This window comes from Saccoglossus kowalevskii, chromosome 15 (genome assembly GCF_978046115.1).
Source record: "Saccoglossus kowalevskii chromosome 15, keSacKowa6.1, whole genome shotgun sequence".
Lineage (NCBI taxonomy): Eukaryota > Metazoa > Hemichordata > Enteropneusta > Harrimaniidae > Saccoglossus > Saccoglossus kowalevskii.
In genome coordinates this window covers 28,796,954-28,820,948 of record NC_140655.1, presented here as the reverse complement: position 1 = coordinate 28,820,948, position 23,995 = coordinate 28,796,954, and the positions used below count along the sequence as shown (strand labels likewise).

At 39.3% G+C, this 23,995-nt stretch overlaps 1 protein-coding gene and 1 long non-coding RNA gene across 2 annotated transcripts in view; both read right to left on the bottom strand.

Annotated features, from left to right (window-relative positions):
- LOC102800892 (basement membrane-specific heparan sulfate proteoglycan core protein-like) overlaps window positions 1-23,995 on the bottom strand; it is a 187,512-nt gene that overhangs the window by 114,380 nt on the left and 49,137 nt on the right. The window contains exons 3-5 of the mRNA XM_085508562.1: window positions 15,922-16,028; window positions 12,301-12,359; window positions 10,882-11,039 (exon numbers count right to left, since the gene is read on the bottom strand). Coding sequence (XP_085364688.1) covers window positions 10,882-11,039; window positions 12,301-12,359; window positions 15,922-16,028 — 324 coding nt within the window. The remainder of the gene's footprint in view (window positions 1-10,881; window positions 11,040-12,300; window positions 12,360-15,921; window positions 16,029-23,995) is intronic.
- LOC146734302 (uncharacterized) lies at window positions 2,403-3,378 on the bottom strand. Its single transcript, XR_014931723.1, has 2 exons — window positions 3,244-3,378; window positions 2,403-2,567 (listed from the first exon to the last, which is right to left on the bottom strand). It is a non-coding gene; the product is annotated as an uncharacterized LOC146734302 (long non-coding RNA).

Below are 23,995 nucleotides of genomic sequence, written 5' to 3'. Positions count from 1 at the left end.
ATTATTTCATATTAAAAAAAGAACGTGCAACAAACCGGGATAGAACTTTAGATCGGGGAACCCAATTGCCCATTAATATGCTCCAAGACAGTGCTGCGACCTAGCAACGCTTGTCAGTGTAGAACGCGTGTCGCTGTACGTGTGAAAATAAAATAATCAGACGTCTAATTTCAGTCAGATCGCCAAAGCCTCATTTGCATATGAAAATACTTTCTGCGCGCGTCCGTTACTATTTAAACTGCGATAAAATGACATCTGCGAGGATGTTTTTCTGTGTGCTATTTTATGAAAAATGAACAAAAACAGAAATTTTCTCTTTACATGACAACCTTAACTGAACCTTTTTGTTTCAAATGGCTATAACTTTTTAGACATGGTAAGAGAAATTACAACTAGCGAAGCTGTTTTTCGAGACCTACGTAAAGGTCACAACAGAAACCGTAATTCAATCATCTGTGAAGACGTGATCAATACGTCGGACACAGTTCAAAATTTACAAGTACATAACTAGTGTGATTATCATCAAAAGTAAAATAATATTTTATTATTTTCTGTGTGCGAAACACTAGGATTAAATTAAAACGCACCTGAGAACAGTTTGCTGACCCGGAAGTGGATTTGAGGTCACATACATAAGGTCAATCATGGAAGGTACTAACGGTACCTTCCGTGGGTCAATTGAAAGAACCCCCGGACAAATAGAGGATAGAACGCCATACAAGACGTACAGTCAGAGGTATTATTTATTTAACCTAACATTTTTGTGTAAAATATCGATCTAATATTGTTTGTTGACTGTCAGAAAGCACTGAAATTACAACTGCATTCGTATTTATGTTCAGACAGTTTTCTTTTGAACTTCTTGCTTGGAATATTTCAGTGTGTTTAGATGTCAAAATTCATTTCTATTTCATTCACAGCCAGGAACAATTTGTATTGTAATTTTTAAAAAGATTTTAAAGGACATTCTTTATAGTATAATATACAAGTGGAACACATTTACTTGTCATATGGCTTGAAAGAAATGATTATTCCCAGCACACTTTATTTTACATTTACACAAAAATTGGGCGAGTTTTTTGGAGTATTCCACATATGTTGTAAAATGGTATAAATATCAGATTCTCATGGGATTGTGGTCACGGGCAAGACTTTCATATTGATTAGAACATCATTCATGAAATGTACAACAATGATAAATAATAAAAATTGAAAAGTTACCAAATCTGTGTTAGCAGTGTATTTTTTAGGGGGAGCACACAAAAAACTGGGATCAAACAATATTTGGGATTGGCTGTTTTCAATTTACAGATTACCAATCTGCAGCTTATTAATATTTTCAGCACACAAGGGAGGTTTTGTGTTATTGATGTGAATCTGTCCCGACAATTTTGGCACGCAGCTGATATATTATAAATACATGTGCTGAATAGATTTTGTTGCAATTCCGTGCTTATTAATTAGGTTTTTTGGCAGAGTTCATAAACGTATATTTGTTGTATAATAATGTTGTAATTATCTATTAAAAACATTTTGAGATCACTGGCCCAATCAATTGCATGATTGTATCGTGATTCACCTGTCCTACCACAGTGCTTGCAAGATGTGCAATTTGTATGTGGATGACATTTACTTTTCTGGCCATGTGCTCCACCTTTGCCATGGAATAATAATTGCAAGTTCTGATACTCTGCTGAGATCAAATCAGAGTCTTGCAGTCACTGACCATCAGCAATTAGTGTTGACCCATCATTAACACCAGATTCCTGTAACCTATTTTTGACATATTTGGCACTGGGGAATACGGGTGTGTTTTTAACAAGAACCTGTCTGTTCCCAGCACTTACAAACAAATGTGGCCCATACTTTTCCTTCTTTATTTCTGTATGCATGAAGTTTGTTTTTTGACGTAAAACCGCCACAGGCAGACAAATGTTGAAAGAATTAAATAACCAACAGAAATCAAGGTTGTAATAATCCATTTGTACAATAGGCATTGTAAAGCACAAGTGATGTAGACAACAGAATAGAACAATTTCTTCAATCAACCAGCCATATTTAACAGGGATATATGATGATCCAAAGACAACAAACAGAGTAACCAAACAGACAACATACATGATATATGGGTCAACAACCCATCCACGTTTTTCATCTATTGAACCATTACCAAACAATTTCAACATCAACCTCCTATGATGAAGCATCTCATCATGATACATGTTTTGACAAACAAAATAATCGCAAGGAAAGAAATACATATGCAGCATTTTAACAACCAGTTTAACACAACTCATAAAGGAAAACAGAAAGACAATTAAAACAAGAAGCAAAACAAATATTAGAAAGGGCAAAAACAAGAGGAACATAGTCCAAATAATATCAAACCACACACCATACAATTCACTGTGACGAACAGGTAGTTTATTGTATGAACTGAGAGAAGTCGATAACATTGTGCTTTCATTGGGTACACAAATAAAAAAATAACATTAAAACATAATCCTGATAGCAGTCCAAAGCAAATAAAATAAAGATTCTCCATTTCCACTTCTGGCACTTGATTTCTGAAAGATAAGAAAAAAAGAGAAAATAATTAGAATTTAGGTTTAAATTACAAGTATTATTAGGGAGAATGACAAATGGATAGGCAAGGTCAATGTTCTCTACAACTGTATACCTAATTAAATGAATAAGTTTTTGAGGGGACACAATTCTGTGGTTAACATGTATTCATACCATAACATTAACAGTTGTGTTACGCAACTGACACATGCACACTATTTTTTTTTTCAACTGTGATAAAATTCCTTATCTGCACCATACTAGTATTTCAAAATTCCCTTTAATGTAATGTTGTGCGAAATGAAGACACTGCAACGCCGGCAATGTGGCGACCTAGATCTGACAAACCCGCCAAATATTATAATGAGGTCACTTCATGCTTGACCCCGGAAAACCCTGCAAAGACCGCAGAAAAAGAGGCATTTTACACCAGCCGTAAAACGAGATTTGATTATTGGACATTCACAAAAACACGTACAGAGTCAAAATAACATTTATATTTTATGTTGCCACCTTCTAACGGTATCAACATATATGCGAAACACTCAGACGAAACTTTCATTACGCAGATGCAGAGCGTCGTGAATAATGTCATTCATACTGAAAAGTTTACAATATCGCAAAATTTTGATCATAATTGCCAATAAAAACTACCCACAATAAAACTATGGTGCTTACCTTTTTGAAAAATGTTTTAAATCCTTAACCTTTCGCTGATGAGTGTAGCAATTGTATAAGTAAAGAACGCACTTCAACGACGAACAATTTACCGCAACTGCAATATGGCGACCTCAACCGTCACAAAGTTCAAAGTATAAATATGTAAATGATATGTTAATGAGGCTTTGGCGATCTGACTGATTTAAGTCATTGTCCGAATAAATAACTCGTAGATGTTTAAGCGCGGTGGTCGTAGCACAGCGCGTGTTCGAATTTCATGTAAATAAACAATGTATTTTACACGCGTTGTATACGTCGCTGTGAGTCCCATATCGAACAGGACGCGACACGACGACTGTCGCCCTTTAGTTGGGACCACGACAGAACCAGAACTTAAACTGGGCGACTACGATACACGGTTGATGTTGAAGTTAAAAGTTCCTCCACAGATCTGTGCATTGGCAAACATGCCGTGCAATTGCGGTACTCCACTGACGGAATGACTTCCGTTGAAATCGGTCGTCGCTGACTCGTGAGCTGCACACTACAACCTCGTTTGTGATGTTGCTTGCTTGTCGTGGATAGACTGAGTCTTGGTTACCGGTTAAATTTTGCTAATTTGGCGTTGGTAATCTTTATTTGGAACTGAGTAACGCCGCAACGTCGCCAGCAGAAACCTCATGGTATATCGATGTTGATGGTTGCGGCTCCATATTAATCGGAGATTTTACTGCGGGTCCAGGCAGCGGGTGGATCTTCCGAGAGCCCTTCAAGATTTATAAAACTCAGATTCCAGGTGGTCAACAAACATTAAGTTCTCCCAATCCTAGTATTCTATGTGATGTACATCTAACATGCCAAAAATGCTGGTGAACGATTTGAACCTGACAAAAATACTTGAAATAGATACCAGGAAGGGGAGGGGGGTAAAAGAAAAGTTATATAACATTTTATTATTCAATAATTTATTAAAATACACAAGTTTGTCCAACTCCCTGTGATACAACACCTCAGACATAGCTCATTGTACTCGGCTGGAGTGTGGGCAAAAAGTTACTATTTGAATTTTTGATATCTTTTTTCATTAATGAGAAAGTTGACCCCGAAGTTAGAGTAACTGTTCAGCAGGAATGGCTTTTTAACTCTTCTGTGATTTTTTTTTGGCTTGGCTGATTTTGTCACGGTTCATACTTGACAGGCAGGTCGTACCATCACTAATTGGAAAAACAATCCTGACCCACCGCTACCATGGCAACAGCCAAAGTCTTGTAATAGCAGTGCCCAAATGATCATGCATTTTATTTTGGCTACGTTGCGCACTGGTAAGAGATCACCGGCGCCGACATTGTTACCACTGTCAACGGAATCCCAACGCAGCTTTGAACTTTGAATAAAATGTAAATGCTGCTTCCAATCTAGAAAATACTATCGCAAAACGATTGGAAATTATACATTTAACGGCTGAATACGTCCTAACAATAAAATAAAGTGACTTCTAATGACTGCCATGTTATTTTGCAAACCTCGTATAAGGTGCCCGGTTTTAGTTATAAACAGACGTTGGCTTCACGTTCATGTCCCTTCCATGATAACAGCCGAAAACATATTGCTTGTTTTTTACCGGTTTTCATTGGCAACCGAAGTATTTTTATTTTGTAAACAAATTTTCGTCTGCTATTTGTATTCAGTTCAAATCGTTCAGCAACATTTTTGGCATATTAGGTGTACATCACATGGAATACTACGATTGAGAGAACTTGATGTATGTTGACTGATTGTTATCATAGTACGAAGTACCAGGAAGTTACTCAGTTCCAAATAAAGATTACCAACGTCAAATGAGCAACATTTGACTGGTAATCAAGATTCATGTAATCCATGGCTAACAAGCAACATCACAAGCGAAGTCGTAGCATGCAGTAAGTCATCCCGTCAGTGGAGTACCGCAGTAACACGGCATGTTTGCCATCAGCATTGTATTCAAACGAATCACGTGGTGTGCCGTTCTCGTTCAAACCCGGGATTCGATCAATAGGGGAGTCCCATTAAAAAAACACATTGCAAATCATGCAAGTTCAACATTTTCAAACCAATATACTAAAACAGAAATGCTCAGAGATGTAAATGAAGGATAGATATTACTTTTGACTATACACATCTCTGTTGATACTATTCCTCACATATTCTACTCCCAATTACTCCTGCGTAAAATGGACTAGCCTCTTCATGTTGACATTCAGACTAAAATCACGTGACAGGCTGTTAAAATTGGCTGTTGCATACTCTTTCGCCGGTCTGGAAAATGTGTTTAATTAACTCACATTCAAGCAACAATGCAGATTTCCCAGTGGGAGTGAGACTATTCAAACTCTGCCACTAAAAAATAGGGGTGTTTTCAGCAAAAAACGAATAACCCTGGAATACACACAATATACTGAATTTCGGAACAAATCGTGCATTACTTACAGCAGCAGAATACCACAGAAATATCAGACGAAACATGAAAACACTATATATTGTATTTCAGCCTGAACCCTCTATATTGCAATTCAAGGGATTAACCCCATATGTGCATCCATTTCCCACCTTGGTATCACCCACCCCTGAAAACAAACTCTTAATACCACGCTGAAGCGTTTGGTAATAAAGGACAATCATTTTGAATTTCATACAGCATCCAGTACAGCAATTACAACAATGTTTGAATTCAAGCTTAGAAGGTTGATCTTCTATGTCCTAAATTCCATGACAATGATACATTAAATCATATTTGGGTCATTCTCCTGTTAAATATTGGAATGACATTATACTTCCATATTAAGCACATCAAAGCTAAAACGAACAACTTTTTTCAGAGTGGTTCTTACAAACTTTTATTTCACCAAACTTTCACGCTATTCGAAACCTGAATCAAATAGGATGGAGAATTTTTAAATTCTGGGTTTTAGCATTTGACATTCTTATTTAAAAGAAATTTTTATTTCTAATTATCAAGAGAAAATCCCAGAGCATAAAAATATTAACACTATTTCAAACCCCCTAACTCTTTCAAATATTTCAAACTCCCTAACTCTTTCAAATATTTCAAACTCCCTTACTCTCTCCCAATTACCTCTGGAATAATAACTGAAAGTCATTTTGAAAGTCATATTCCGAAAAGTCGATTATTATATCATTCATATGTCCTTAGCATCAATTTATTACTAATTCATGCACATTAAATTGCTGCTGAAATGTTTTGATGATGTTCCAAACAATCACTACCCACTCCCAAACTGGTTGATTTTGTTTTAGAATTTAAACAGTTACAAATCTGTTAAAACGAAACACACCACATTTGTTTTTTTCTCAGTCTGTGTTAAACTCCTTGGCTCTGTATGTCTATTGATAAGTTTAATTCCCAAATGGATACCGGTTCAATGTACAGGGTGGTACATGAGACATATTCAACTTCCATGCTCGTTATACTCATCAAAACAACCACTGCAACATAACTCTAAATGCTAGTATTTGTTTGACAGATTCCAGTATCAGATTAGGTATTTACAAAAGTGCTACGATAATGCTTACATCAACAAGACTAAAATCAGCTCTGTTTGACCCAGATCTGTGACCCTGACCTGAAACCCAGGTCCTATAGGCTGAGAATTACTACAAAACGTGTCTTTTTATCCTAAATACTACTTTACTTTGAACCAGCAAAGTACTTCTATTTACACTATAGGACTTTAACACTATGTATAGCGTTTTACAATAAGTCACACAGGTGCATTATGGGATATGTAAAGAACAGGTATGGGGTCAACCATTTGAAAACATGGGGGTGGTCTGAAGAAAAATAAATTTATAAAATTTGCAAGCTAGATACAGAGAGAAAATAGACTGCACGTAATGTGAGCAGATAAGACACCACGAAAAAAAAATTGCCACTGGTCACACTCTTCTACCACCCCCCTATTTTCAAATGGTTGACCCCTAACTTAGATAGTATTTCAAAGATCAGGTGACAATATCCCCTGGTGGTGCTTTGTGTATGTAGCATAAAGTGACAAGCCTCATTATCAACATGTGGAAGTCCTTCAATTTGAACTTGGTACATCCTGTGACCCAGATCTCACCTCAATGCACTCCTATTTGGCCTTGGCTGAATGTGTATCACAGGGAAACCTTCCATTATTGGAGAAAGAATTAATAATTATGGTGGAATTGTTAGAAAAAATTGAAGTAATTATTAATTCTGAAAGCAAATTTTTATTCATTGGTAATACTGTAAAAGGGTTAATTATTCATTGGGTTTTAATTTTGCTTATTTCGCTGACTGGAAAATGCGCTAAACTAAAACCCAGTGAATATGTAAAATTTAGCATATAGAACACATTATCTAAATGACAAACCTGTAAATTTAAAACCCACTGAATATGCCTGAAATGGTAAATCGGCGAAATTTAAACCCAGTGAAAATTAGTCATTTTACAGTATTGTTAGTGTGTGACAATTATTGTAGATGACAATAAAAATAATAGCATTAGTAATTAATAGTAATTATGACTTCGGTTAGAAGTGGTATTTGTAGACATCATGACTAGTTCATACACTGAATGTTTGCTAACACACTTCTCGTAAAGCATGGGTACAACATCATCAATTACACACTAACAATAGAGTGAGAGTCACATTCATTACAGTAGAAACATGTATGTCATTTCAACTCTAGAGGGCACTGCCACATATATCATATGATCTCACTGAATATATTCTAGAAAGCACTAATAACTTAAACTTTTACCAAAATGTATTGCAAGTACAATCATGTAAAATATACTAAATTAGTATATATATCTTTATTTCATACTGTGGCCATTGGCCTTATGTACAGATATAAATACATAATAAATTAGATTGGAATGGTCGCAGAAACAAGTAAAGAAAAACAACTATAAAATCATAATACATAACATTTGCATAATTAAGTGTTCTCTTCAAGCATAAGCTGTTATGGTACTAAATGAGTATATACATTGTGAGAAACATTCATTTTTGTGTGATACAATAAAAAATTTCAGAATCTGTAGATGGGACAACCCCCATTGATAATATGAGTGAGTATTATGCATTTAAATAAATAAATAAATAAATAAATAACAATATGATGAAATTTGGACAATTTCTTGACACGGTTTGTTTTAATTAGATTTAAAAACCAACAAAAATCAAAGAAAGCTTAGAAAGAACTCCCATGTGCTGAGAGTATTGGAGACACATTAAATATAATTTGAAATTACTTAGCTGAAAACTAATTATGCAAATCAGAAAATTAACATGAACAGATTTGATTGTAAAACTAATGAGGTCTGCGCAATGTAAAAAAAATGTTTGTACCAAGTTTAATTGAAATGTGATTAGAACCAAAAAATTATGAATTATTATGCTAATTAGGGAAATAATATGAACAGAGTTTTACCCCAAACTAATTAGGTTTGTACATTGTCCTAGAGCATCTTTGTACTAAGTTTCATTAAAATGGAAATTAGTACTTTAGATATCAGTGTGAAAGCTTAAAATTGGTTAATTATGCAAATTGGGTAATTAATATGTACAGATTTTAACCCACAATTATGCAGGTCTGTCTGTTGTCCTACAGCATCCATGTATAAACATTCATTGATATGTGATGTATAGTACCTGAGATATCAGTGTGAAAGTTGGTTAATTATGCAAATTAGGTAATTAATATGTACAGATTTTAACCCACAATTATGCAGGTCTGTCTATTGTCCTACAGCATCCATGTATAAACATTCATTGATATGTGATGTATAGTACCTGAGATATCAGTGTGAAAGTTGGTTAATTATGCAAATTAGGTGATTAATATGTGATGATTAGTACCTGAGATATCAGATACCTACATATAGTTGGAACTAATCAGGTCTCTGCATAGTCCTAAAGGATCTATGTACCAAGTTTCATTAAAATGTGATGATTAGTACTTGAGATACCCGTGGAAAAGCTGAAAATTAACTAATTATGCAAATTAGGTGATTAATATGCACAAATATTTATCCGAAACAATCAATCTCTGCATAGTCCTTGAGTATGTAAGTACCAAGTTTCATTGAAATGTAATGCTCACTACTTATATCAAATGCTGAAAATTAAGTAATTATGCAAATTAGGTAATTATATGTACTGATATTACCATAAAAACTATCAGGTCTGTGCAGTGTCATATGACATCTATGTACCAAGTTTCATTGAAATGTGATGATTAGTACTTGAGATATCAGTGGAAAAACCGAAAATTGACTAATCATTATGCAAATTAGGTAATTAGTATCCACGGATTATTACCAAAAACTAATCAAAACCTAGCATTAGTTCAGAGCATCTATGTACCAAGTTTCATCAAAATCCAATGAGTGGTTGTTTAGATATCAGTGGAACAGTCATGGAACCACTAAAAAATAGCTAATTATCATGCAAATTAGGTAATTAATATGCACTGATTTTTACCAAAAACTAATCAAATCTGCGCATATGTTCAGAGCATCTATGTACCAAATTTCATCAAAATCCAATGAGTGATTCTTTAGATATCAGTGGAAAAGTCATAGAACAGCTAAAAATTAGCTAACTATCATGCAAATTAGGTAATTAACGAGCATGGATTTTTACCAAAACCTAATCAAAACCTAGCATTAGTTCAGAGCATCTATGTACCAAGTTTCATCAAAATCCAATGAGTGGTTGTTTAGATATCAGTGGAACAGTCATGGAACCACTAAAAAATAGCTAATTATCATGCAAATTAGGTAATTAATATGCACTGATTTTTACCAAAAACTAATCAAATCTGCGCATATGTTCAGAGCATCTATGTACCAAGTTTCATCAAAATCCAATGAGTGGTTCTTTAGATATCAGTGGAACAGTCATAGAACAGCTAAAAATTAGCTAATTATCATGCAAATTAGGTAATAAACGAGCATGGATTTTTACCAAAACCTAATCAAAACCTAGCATTAGTTCAGAGCATCTATGTACCAAGTTTCATCAAAAACCGATGTATGGTTCTTGAGATAGCAGTGGTCACACATAGTCGGACACACATACACACACATACAGACACATACAGACACACTAACTGCAAAGACTCCCATTTTGTGCTTCGCACATGGGAGTCAAAAATACCACAATCCTTTCATTAATTTGACACCCCAGATTTCTCCCTAGACTTAAATGCAAACAACCTGACAAAAGATGGACACATTCAGACTCTGTCAATTCACCTTGAAGTTTCTTAGCAAGTTAGCAAACTTGCTCACTAATTAGCTAAAACTTTGGTTTTGACCATCGCAAATAGTTACTGGTATGCATACTTTACAGACGTATAAAACCTTATAAATTTATTTGAAATCTTGCTTTTCCAATATTACTAGCATTTGACGGTGACAAAATAAAAGGTACTAATATTCAAATTGTAAGTCATCTGAATTATTGCTGCCGCTATACTCATTGTAATATTACAATTACGTTATATCTGACTGAACACACTCCAATAATTAAATTTTCATTAATCTAACAATTCAGACTACGGTAGTCAACAACAATAATTATTTATTCATGCTTTAATTAGAGTGAAATCAGCAAACTTACCTCCAACTGGCATGAATTTGAAATGATCGGGATTGGGATCCACGTAGTACTCTCCTATATAACGATTGTTCACAGCAGCCTCCAGCGTCTCACGAAGTTGGTCTTCATCGTAATTATCTTTTGTGGATAAATCGATTCTAACAATGACTGAACCAGGTCTGTAATTAGAGAAATCATACAATTTTATATTATATTATTATACATCTGTCACCATAACGCCATAAGTTACAACGTGCTGTAATTTTACGGTATTTTACAGGGTATTTTCATCCTACCATATTAGGAAATGCGAATTCCAAATATGGAATGATTATGCGCTTAAGTGTTCTCTAAACAAACATGGCTGCCACCAGGGTTTGACCGAACTCCACACAAAGAAGTTCGCTGATTCTGTTCTAAACATTTTGGATTTTGGAGTTATTATTGGTATATTTGATTTTACCATAATAATACCTTTTAACCCAACAGACTATATTCTTCAACATTTCTGGAAATGAACCCTAATTTTGGAGCCAACAAACAAAATTTGAGTGAATTTTCAGTTTTCACCCAAAAAATTTGACCATTTTTGATTCAAACTTCTGGGCAGACTATAAGTGGGACTATTTTGTGAAATTGTGCTGAAACAATTAATGCAAAAATTATTTCAATAAGAGTCAATCTACATCTGCATATGGTTGGCATTGACCAATCTGTGTTTATTTTACTGCAGTTCAGATTCACTTCTGTTTTACCACGTTCCTGCACCAGTCAAACACTTTCTTATCACTGTATTTAGTGGAGTCATTTTGGAAATAAATGGTATACAGGTTGCGTATTGTATCGTTATAAAACCACCTAACTGTGTGCGTATTGTATCGTTATAAAACCACCTAACTGTGTGCGTATTGTATCGTTATAAAACCACCTAACTGTGTGCGTATTGTATCGTTATAAAACCACCTAACTGTGTGCGTATTGTATCGTTATAAAACCACCTAACTGTGTGCGTATTGTATCGTTATAAAACCACCTGTGTGCGTATTGTATCGTTATAAAACCACCTAACTGTGTGCGTATTGTATCGTTATAAAACCACCTAACTGTGTGCGTATTGTATCGTTATAAAACCACCTAACTGTGTGCGTATTGTATCGTTATAAAACCACCTAACTGTGTGCGTATTGTATCGTTATAAAACCACCTAACTGTGTGCGTATTGTATCGTTATAAAACCACCTAACTGTGTGCGTATTGTATCGTTATAAAACCACCTAACTGTGTGCGTATTGTATCGTTATAAAACCACCTAACTGTGTGTGTATTGTATCGTTATAAAACCACCTAACTGTGTGTGTATTCCTGTGATGCTATTCACAATAGTGTTATATAATTATGCGGTGTTTGGTTTCCATGGTAATGAATAAGACGTTTACTCACTGAAACTGGATTACAGTGGCTGTCTGTGTTCCTGGTACCCCTACGTATAGTTGTTGTATCTGTAAATTGTAGTACAAAAACTTGATGAATAACATACCGAATAAAATGAAATGATATCATGGGTTGGTAACACTGGATGCTGTAATCGCATTAATTTTTACTGGGTTTTAATTTTGCTATTTTCGCTGATAAGTAAAATCAACTGCAAATTAAATCTGCATGAACATGTGAAATAACAAGAAAACTCATTGTTTCCTTAACAAAATTGTGAATATGCTCAAAACATCAAAATATTGAAATTAAGTTGTTTTACAGCATAACATCATTGATTTAAAGCGGAGGGGTCATTTATCAAATGTGCAGGTGTGGGAACTGAATCCTAAGCAAGGATAACAATGTATGCTAAAAACACAAAGGTTTATGGGTAGACGTTTGTTTGTAAACAATGGCATGCTATTGCCCTCTGCTGTATGCGCAGGTGACTACTATTGCATTTTAATGATATAAACAATAGAATTAGAGAACACTGAATATGTCGACTTCACATCATGTGTTTTAGACTTGTCGTTTTATCAAGTGTTTACTTTCTGTTCATTCAACAAACAAGATGACAGCCTCACAATTGAACCGATTTAAAGTTGACTTTTCATTTGCAAATGAGGCCATTGTTTGAGTCAATTTAAAATATGTCCTTTGCACATTTTCTTTTCAATTTCGCATTCCAGTGAAGAGCGCCACATATACCAGTAGTTAAGAATGGGGAAATTTTTATTTTTTTAGCAAATCAACCTTAAATGCATGTATTAAACAAAATTATATTTTCTTATGTGTTAGAATCACATCCTTTTTCAATTTTTCCAGAGACAAGAAGCATAACCAATTTTTTGAACTAGAAGAATTTTCAAATAAAAAATGTTAGTAACCATGTATAAGGATTTTCACCCAATTTATTTCTCAGAAAAGTTTTAGTTTCTGAAAATAAGTTAATACTGGTGATTTCAAGTTGTCATAGACATTGCTTCACATCCTGCATTCAGTCCAATCGCTCCCTTGCAATATACATATGTAAAATAAATTTGTTATCACCATGTAAATAATAATAATAATAATAACTTTATTGCATCCTTAGAAATACAATGTTTCTATCAGTTAATAGCGATAAAGATTAGTTGTGATAACTACTACTACAAAAAGAAATTTAGTTGTTAATAGGATAAAGCAAGTGTTACATATCAAATGGCATTTTCATTCCTTGATTGAAATGCGTTATGAATATAATTGCCAATCTTTTTTATTATTACATCATCTTTTGAAGTCATCAAGAAATTAAATTTCTGGAGATCATCCTGTGTTTCTTCCGGAAATATAATGTCTTGAATAATTCGTTGGCGTATTACTTTATATTGTGGACATATCATGACAAAGTGCAGTTCATCTTCTATTTTATTCTGTGTACATTGTTTGCAAATTTTATTTTCAGTCGGTATTTTTGGTTGCATATGCCTCCCTTTTTCTATTGCTAAATTGTGATTACTAGTTGAAAATTTTGTCATTAAAATTCTTTGCTTCAAATTCAACACATCCAAGTATTTTTCAAAATTATAAGAGTCTTTGAATTTTTCATAAGTTCTCAGTTTTGTTTTTTCAGTTATATTTTTTCTCCAGAAATTTATGTATTTTTGTTTGACAACTTTTCCAATTTGCTGTATATGTTTTGTTAACAAATCATTCTGTTGTTCTCGTGAAAAATTAATGTTTTTCATCATTTTTTGTATTGAAGAATACCATTGTAAATTGGATTTCTTTTGTCCAAGGTATGCTTGTTTTGTGATATTATTGTCTGGTAATTTACTGATACGAGTCCAGTATTTTATTAAATTGATCTGAATGTCTACTAAGAGTGGGAATTCTCCTACTTCAGCTCTGCATGCAATCCTAGTAGTTGTTTGTAAAAATTCAATTGTGTTTTTCTGTTATTGTTTTATCCCATTTGTTGTAATCTTGAATTTCATGACCTCAGATTTCAGACCCGTACAATAATATTGGTTGAAGACACCTTTTAAAACAAGCAGCTTCTCGGCTGAGATAGCTCCGCTGTTAGCAATGCACATTTCAATTAAAGAACAGAAGATATATTAGAAAATGAACAATATGCATTGTATCAATGCAATGGGACTTGCTGTTTTCAACAAGAACTCAAAAATATCATTTTTCTCCATAAATGATTGTGGTTTTTAACAAGAAAAAAATATCACATGTAGAGAGGTCCACATGTAGTACCTATATATGTAATATCAAAGCAATTGGACTTGCGGTTTTTAACAAGAAGTCAAAAATATCACTTTTTACCAAAAATGACAAAAATATTCACCAAAATTAGAAAATTAAAGATATCATCATGAAATGAACAAATCTGAGAGTGGTCCACATGTAGTACCTATATATATAATATCAAAGCAATTGGACTTGCGGTTTTTAAAAAGAAGTTGAAAATATCACTTTTTACCAAAAATGACAAAAATATTCACCAAAATTAGAGAATTAAAGATATCATTACAAAATGAACAAATCTGAGAGAGATCCACATGTAGTACCTGTATATGTAATATCAAAGCAATTGGACTTGCGGTTTTTAACAAGAAGTCGAAAATAACACTTTTTACCAAAAATGACAAAAATATTCACCAAAATTAGAGAATTGAAGATATGATTATGAAATGAACAAATCTGAGAGAGGTTTACCCAAGGTACATATACACCAAGTATCAAAGCATTCAGGCTTGTAGTTTTCAAGAAGAAGTCGAATAAGTAAAACATTGACACGGACGACGGACGACGACGGACAATCACTCATATGATAAGCTCCGCTCGACAAAGTCGACAGCGGAGCTAAAGATGGATGAAAGTTCTACAATTTGTTTCTGGTGGTAGGAACTGTTTCAATGCATACATTGCTCGGGCTGCTTTATCTGCTAAATTTTGTTTGGCTTCAGTGTAGCAGCCATTTGACTGTATGTTTATACCCAGGTAGTTGTACATATCTACACAGGTAATATTTTGTTCATTATAATAGAATTTTTCTGTCTTTTTTAGTGTTTCTCGTCTGAAAATAACAACTTTTGTCAGATTTACCTGGAGTTTCCATTTATGACAATAAACCTCTAAACTGTTTTGTGCATTTTGTAAACCGTTTTTTTTTTTTGTTTCAGATATTAACACTAGATCATCTGCATAGAGTAGGGAACTAATTTTACAGTTATTCAATGTAACTGGATCTAATGATTCATCTTCTAGTGAATTATTTAAGTCATTAACAAACAAATTAAAATGAAACAGAAAGGTATGAGTTACAATAATTTAACATTTTTTCCTTTTTTTGAAATATAATTATTTTTATGATGGGAGATTATTTTGATAAAATCTTTTTTTGGGCTTTCTCAGCAAATAAATTAAATTACTATTTAACTAAAATAAAAAAAAATAGAATCATATTCTAAATAGACTGATAGTGTTGTACATGACACAAGATCAAACAATTGTGGTCTGCCAGTGAGGGCGCTACATATGACATACCAGGACTTTTTCAGAAAAAAAAAAGGATTTAAAAATCAAAATACTTGCCGCTTGTTCTATCCCTGCTGCTAGTTGATTGAATTCTTCAAATGTATAATTTGAAAGATTTTCAGAATAATCAATATTTAAAATACGTATGACAACTCTGTAAAAACCTGTAAAAAAAAAAAATAAAGAAAATCCATTTTTATTATGAAAACAAATATTGGTCTTTTTTCTCTTCTCAACATAGTTTGAGTTCAAATTTGACCCTACTAAGCATACCCCGAGGATAGTGTGTTAGTACCATCACAGCACTCTGTGTCACCACTATGCAGGTCTCATACCACCACAGTCATTGTCCAAAGCTGATCACGACATAGTGGTTTATTTCTGTTTTTTTGTGTACAATGTACATGGTGGTGTCAGTGTTTTTGTTAGTATGTCAAATACTGTAAAATACTTTATTTTAGCTGGAATTAATTTTCGTTAAAAATAATTTTTGGTGTTTTGTATGGAACTGATTTTTGACAGGTTGTAAAATATAGGGTAAAATGTATAATCGCTGGATTTTATTTTTACTGAATCAATTAATTCCAAATTAATTCCAAGTGAAAATATTTTACAGTATTTCAATGTTTGCTCGAAATTATTATGGGGGAAATGGTCAGAGAATATTTTTGTTGTCTCAAAATCAACTTTTAATGCATTTATACAAAAGCAATATTAAATAAATTTTAAACATTGAACTTATATCTTGTTGTTGGATTATCAAATATTCTTAATAATGAAATAATAAAATAAAATAAAATAATAAAATAATGAATAAAAATGAATATAACATTTGTCACTGTATCATATCTCCCTAGGACAAAGGAAAAATCATGGTATCAAAAGATAAGACAAATCTGAGGTCAGAGGTCACCAGATGTTAGGCACATAGTGACAGGATACAAAAAGTGTTGACATCCTGTGAATGTCTGGCATAAAGGATGTCATGTGACAAATTCTAAATTTATTTGAACAGCTGCTCTAATACTGGAAGACACATCTAAAACACCGACAAGCAAACAGGACTGGGCTTTCTTATCAATGTCTGCCTCACCATTGGAAGGCTCATCTAAGACAACAACAACCAAACACAAATGGGCTTTCCCATCAACATCTGCTTCACCATTGAAAGACTCATCTAAGACACTGAACAGTAAACAAGACTGGGTTTTCTCATCAAAGACTGCCTCACCATCAAGTGAATCTGGATTTCAAAGCGGTGTGCACCCTCTAGTGGTCAAATTATAGAAACCATTTGTTTTTTTCAACAGTTACTATAAAAACATGCACTGGGTTTAATTTCACAGGTTTTGAAGGAAACAATAAATTAGTTTGTTCATTTACATAGAAGAGTTGCTCTAATGGCAGCCCATATGCCTATGTACATTATGTTTATTGACAAAATAATATAAAGTTATTTTATTTAAAGCTGGAATTAATTTTCGCTGAAAAGATTTTTTTGGTGTTTTGTACAGGATTTATATTCACTGATTTTTGAAGAGTTGAATGTAATATATAGGAATAAAGGTAAATTCACTGGATTTCATTTTTAGTGAAAATGGCAATAATAAATTCCAAGCAAAACTTTTCGCTGAAAAGACTTTTTAGGTGTTTTCTATGGAGTTTATATTGTATTTTACAGTATATGGCTGACTTGATATCAAACCACTTGAAGACACATTGAATCTACTTATTCAGCATTGTAGGTAGTGTGATAGTTTTTGCTATTGGGACATATTGTTTCTGTCTGAGACATGTTTATTAGTGGTACAGTCAAAATAAACTGTTTTGCACAACAAAGAAGTTTAAATTCTAATAACATAGACGAAGACCATAGCCAGCACATTCAACAACATACCCTGGCAGGACTTTTGCTAGCACACTCAAAACCACAGCCCCAGACCAAGGCCAGTACAGTCAGCACCACAGCCCCAGACCAAGGCCAGTACAGTCAGCACCACAGCCCCAGACCATCGCCAGTACAGTCAACACCACAGCCCCAGACCATGGCCAGTACAATCAACACCACAGCCCCAGACCATGGCCAGTACAGTCAACACCACAGCCACAGCCCCAGACCATGGCCAGTACAGTCAGCACCACAGCCCCAGACCAAGGCCAGTACAGTCAACACCACAGCCCCAGACCATGGCCAGTACAGTCAACATCACAGCCCCAGACCATGGCCAGTACAGTCAGCACCACAGCCCCAGACCATGGCCAGTACAGTCAACACCACAGCCCCAGACCATGGCCAGTACAATCAACAGCACAGCCCCAGACCATGGCCAGTACAGTCAACACCACAGCCCCAGACCATGGCCAGTACAGTCAACACCACAGCCCCAGACCAAGGCCAGTACAATCAACACCACAGCCCCAGACCATGGCCAGTACAGTCAACACCACAGCCCCAGACCAAGGCCAGTACAGTCAACACCACAGCCCCAGACCATGGCCAGTACAGTCAACACCACAGCCCCAGACCAAGGCCAGTACACTCAACACCACAGCCCCAGACCATGGCCAGTACAGTCAACACCACAGCCCCAGACCATGGCCAGTACACTCAACACCACAGCCCCAGACCAAGGCCAGTACAGTCAACACCACAGCCCCAGACCATGGCCAGTACACTCAACACCACAGCCCCAGACCAAGGCCAGTACACTCAACACCACAGCCCCAGACCATGGCCAGTACAGTCAACACCACAGCCCCAGACCAAGGCCAGTACAGTCAACACCACAGCCCCAGACCAAGGCCAGTACAGTCAACACCACAGCCCCAGACCATGGCCAGTACACTCAACACCACATCCCCAGACCAAGGCCAGTACACTCAACACCACAGCCCCAGACCATGGCCAGTACAGTCAACACCACAGCCCCAGACCATGGCCAGTACAGTCAACACCACAGCCCCAGACCATGGCCAGTACAGTCAACACCAAAGGCCCCAGACCAAGGCCAGTACACTCAACACCACAGCCCCAGACCATGGCCAGTACAGTCAACACCACAGCCCCAGACCAAGGCCAGTACAATCAACACCACAGCCCCAGACCATGGCCAGTACAGTCAACACCACAGCCCCAGACCATGGCCAGTACAGTCAACACCACAGCCCCAGACCATGGCCAGTACAGTCAACACCACAGCCCCAGACCAAGGCCAGTACAATCAACACCACAGCCCCAGACCATGGCCAGTACACTCAACACCACAGCCCCAGACCATGGCCAGTACACTCAACACCACAGCCCCAGACCATGGCCAGTACAGTCAACACCGCAGCCCCAGACCAAGGCCAGTACAATCAACACCACAGCCCCAGACCATGGCCAGTACAGTCAACACCACAGCCCCAGACCATGGCCAGTACAGTCAACACCACAGCCCCAGACCATGGCCAGTACAGTCAACACCACAGCCCCAGACCAAGGCCAGTACAGTCAACACCACAGCCCCAGACCATGGCCAGTACAGTCAACACCACAGCCCCAGACCAAGGCCAGTACAGTCAACACCACAACCCCAGACCATGGCCAGTACACTCAACACCACAGCCCCAGACCAGTACAGTCAACACCACAGCCCCAGACCATGGCCAGTACAGTCAACACCACAGCCCCAGACCATGGCCAGTACAGTCAACACCACAGCCCCAGACCATGACCAGTACAGTCAACACCACAGCCCCAGACCATGGCCAGTACAGTCAACACCACAGCCCCAGACCATGGCCAGTACAGTCAACACCACAGCCCCAGACCAGTACAGTCAACACCACAGCCCCAGACCATGGCCAGTACAGTCAGCACCACAGCCCCAGACCATGGCCAGTACAGTCAACACCACAGCCCCAGACCAGTACAGTCAACGCCACAGCCCCAGACCATGGCCAGTACAGTCAACACCACAGCCCCAGACCAAGGCCAGTACAATCAACACCACAGCCCCAGACCATGGCCAGTACAGTCAACACCACAGCCCCAGACCACGGCCAGTACAGTCAACACCACAGCCCCAGACCATGGCCAGTACAATCAACACCACAGCCCCAGACCATGGCCAGTACAGTCAACACCACAGCCCCAGACCAGTACACTCAACACCACAGTCCCAGACCAGTACACTCAACACCACAGCCCCAGACCATGGCCAGTACAGTCAACACCACAGCCCCAGACCATGGCTAGTACAGTCAGCACCACAGCCCCAGACCATGGCCAGTACAGTCAACACCACAGCCCCAGACCAGTACAGTCAACACCACAGCCCCAGACCATGGCCAGTACAGTCAACACCACAGCCCCAGACCATGGCCAGTACAGTCAACACCACAGCCCCAGACCAGTACAGTCAACACCACAGCCCCAGACCATGGCCAGTACAGTCAGCACCACAGCCCCAGACCATGGCCAGTACAGTCAACACCACAGCCCCAGACCAGTACAGTCAACGCCACAGCCCCAGACCATGGCCAGTACAGTCAACACCACAGCCCCAGACCAAGGCCAGTACAATCAACACCACAGCCCCAGACCATGGCCAGTACAGTCAACACCACAGCCCCAGACCACGGCCAGTACAGTCAACAACACAGCCCCAGACCATGGCCAGTACAATCAACACCACAGCCCCAGACCATGGCCAGTACAGTCAACACCACAGCCCCAGACCAGTACACTCAACACCACAGTCCCAGACCAGTACACTCAACACCACAGCCCCAGACCATGGCCAGTACAGTCAACACCACAGCCCCAGACCATGGCTAGTACAGTCAGCACCACAGCCCCAGACCATGGCCAGTACAGTCAACACCACAGCCCCAGACCAGTACAGTCAACACCACAGCCCCAGACCAAGGCCAGTACAGTCAACACCACAGCCCCAGATCATGGCCAGTACAGTCAACACCACAGCCCCAGACCATGGCCAGTACAGTCAACACCACAGCCCCAGACCATGGCCAGTACAATCAACACCACAGCCCCAGACCATGGCCAGAACAGTCAACACCACAGCCCCAGACCATGGCCAGTACACTCAACACCACAGCCCCAGACCAAGGCCAGTACAGTCAACACCACAGCCCCAGATCATGGCCAGTACAGTCAACATCACAGCCCCAGACCATGGCCAGTACAGTCAACACCACAGCCCCAGACCAAGGCCAGTACAGGCAACACCACAGCCCCAGATCATGGCCAGTACAGTCAACACCACAGCCCCAGACCATGGCCAGTACAGTCAACACCACAGCCCCAGACCATGGCCAGTACAGTCAACACCACAGCCCCAGACCAAGGCCAGTACAGGCAACACCACAGCCCCAGATCATGGCCAGTACAGTCAACACCACAGCCCCAGACCATGGCTAGTACAGTCAACACCACAGCCCCAGACCATGGCCAGTACAGTCAACACCACAGCCCCAGACCATGGCCAGTACAGTCAACACCACAGCCCCAGACCATGGCTAGTACAGTCAACACCACAGCCCCAGACCATGGCTAGTACAGTCAACAACACAGCCCCAGACCATGGCTAGTACAGTCAACACCACAGCCCCAGACCATGGCCAGTACAGTCAACACCACAGCCCCAGACCATGGCCAGTACAGTCAACACCACAGCCCCAGACTATGGCTAGTACAGTCAACACCACAGCCCCAGACCATGGCCAGTACACTCAACACCACAGCACCAGACCATGGCCAGTACACTCAACACCACAGCCCCAGACCATGGCCAGTACACTCAACACCACAGCCCCAGACCATGGCCAGTACAGTCAACACCACAGCCCCAGACCATGGCCAGTACAGTCAACACCACAGCCCCAGACCATGGCCAGTACAGTCAACACCACAGCCCCAGACCATGGCCAGTACACTCAACACCACAGCCCCAGACCATGGCCAGTACACTACAGTCAACACCACAGCCCCAGACCATGGCCAGTACACTCAACACCACAGCCCCAGACCATGGCCAGTACAGTCAACACCACAGCCCCAGACCATGGCCAGTACACTCAACACCACAGCCCCAGACCATGGCCAGTACACTCAACACCACAGCCCCAGACCATGGCCAGTACACTCAACACCACAGCCCCAGACCATGGCCAGTACACTCAACACCACAGCCCCAGACCATGGCCAGTACAGTCAACACCACAGCCCCAGACCATGGCCAGTACAGTCAACACCACAGCCCCAGACCATGGCCAGTACACTCAACACCACAGCCCCAGACCATGGCCAGTACAGTCAACACCACAGCCCCAGACCATGACCAGTACACTCAACACCACAGCCCCAGACCATGGCCAGTACAGTCAACACCACAGCCCCAGACCATGGCCAGTACAGTCAACACCACAGCCCCAGACCATGGCCAGTACAGTCAACACCACAGCCCCAGACCATGGCCAGTACAGTCAACACCACAGCCCCAGACCATGGCCAGTACAGTCAACACCACAGCCCCAGACCATGGCCAGTACAGTCAACACCTCAGCCCCAGACCATGGCCAGTACAGTCAACACCACAGCCCCAGACCATGGCCAGTACAATCAACACCACAGCCCCAGACCATGGCCAGTACAGTCAACACCACAGCCCCAGACCATGGCTAGTACAGTCAACACCACAGCCCCAGACCATGGCCAGTACAGTCAACACCACAGCCCCAGACCATGGCCAGTACAGTCAACACCACAGCCCCAGACCATGGCCAGTACAGTCAACACCACAGCCCCAGACCATGGCCAGTACAGTCAACACCACAGCCCCAGACCATGGCCAGTACACTCAACACCACAGCCCCAGACCAAGGCCAGTACAGTCAACACCACAGCCCCAGATCATGGCCAGTACAATCAACACCACAGCCCCAGACCATGGCCAGTACAGTCAACACCACAGCCCCAGACCATGGCCAGTACAGTCAGCACCACAGCCCCAGACCATGGCCAGTACAGTCAACACCACAGCCCCAGACCATGGCCAGTACACTCAAAACCACAGCCAAAGACGATGGCCAGTACACTCAACACCACAGCCAAAGACGATGGCCAGTACACTCAACACCACAGCCAAAGATGATGGCCAGTACACTCAACACCACAGCCAAAGACGATGGCCAGTACACTCAACACCACAGCCAAAGACGATGGCCAGTACACTCAACACCACAGCCCCAGACCATGGCCAGTACACTCAACACCACAGCCAAAGATGATGGCCAGTACACTCAACACCACAGCCCCAGACCATGGCCAGTACAGTCAACACCACAGCCCCAGACCATGGCCAGTACACTCAACACCACAGCCAAAGATGATGGCCAGTACACTCAACACCACAGCCAAAGACGATGGCCAGTACACTCAACACCACAGCCAAAGACGATGGCCAGTACACTCAACACCACAGCCCCAGACCATGGCCAGTACACTCAACACCACAGCCAAAGACGATGGCCAGTACACTCAACATGATTCAATGACTTGATGACACACTAAAAAGCTGACAAATCAAACACAACAGAATCAATGGAACTGCTTGGTGATGTTCTGTTATTTGCAAGGCAGATATCTTGCGAATCACATAACTGTTGTATAGTACACATATTTCCGGTACTTACAAAATTCAGCTGACAATACTGTAAAATACTTTATTGTAGCTGGAATTAATTTTCAGCTGAAAAGACATTTTTTAGTATATTTTCGTGATTCGAATAGAAATCCAGAAATCTGTCTAAACTGACTAGTGTGAAAACCAGAAACCTGTCTAAACTGAACCATGTGAAATCCAGAAATCTGTCTAATCTGAACCCTGTGAAATCCAGAAATCTGTCTAAACTGAACCCTGTGAAATCCAGAAATCTGTCTAAACCGACTTGTGCGAAAACCAGAAATCTGTCTAAACTGAACTGTGTGAAAACCAGAAATCTGTCTAAACTGAACCGTGTGAAAACTAGAAATCTGTCTAAACTGACCCCTGTGAAATCCAGAAATCTGTCTAAACTGACCCCTGTGAAATCCAGAAACCTGTCTAAACTGACCCCTGTGAAA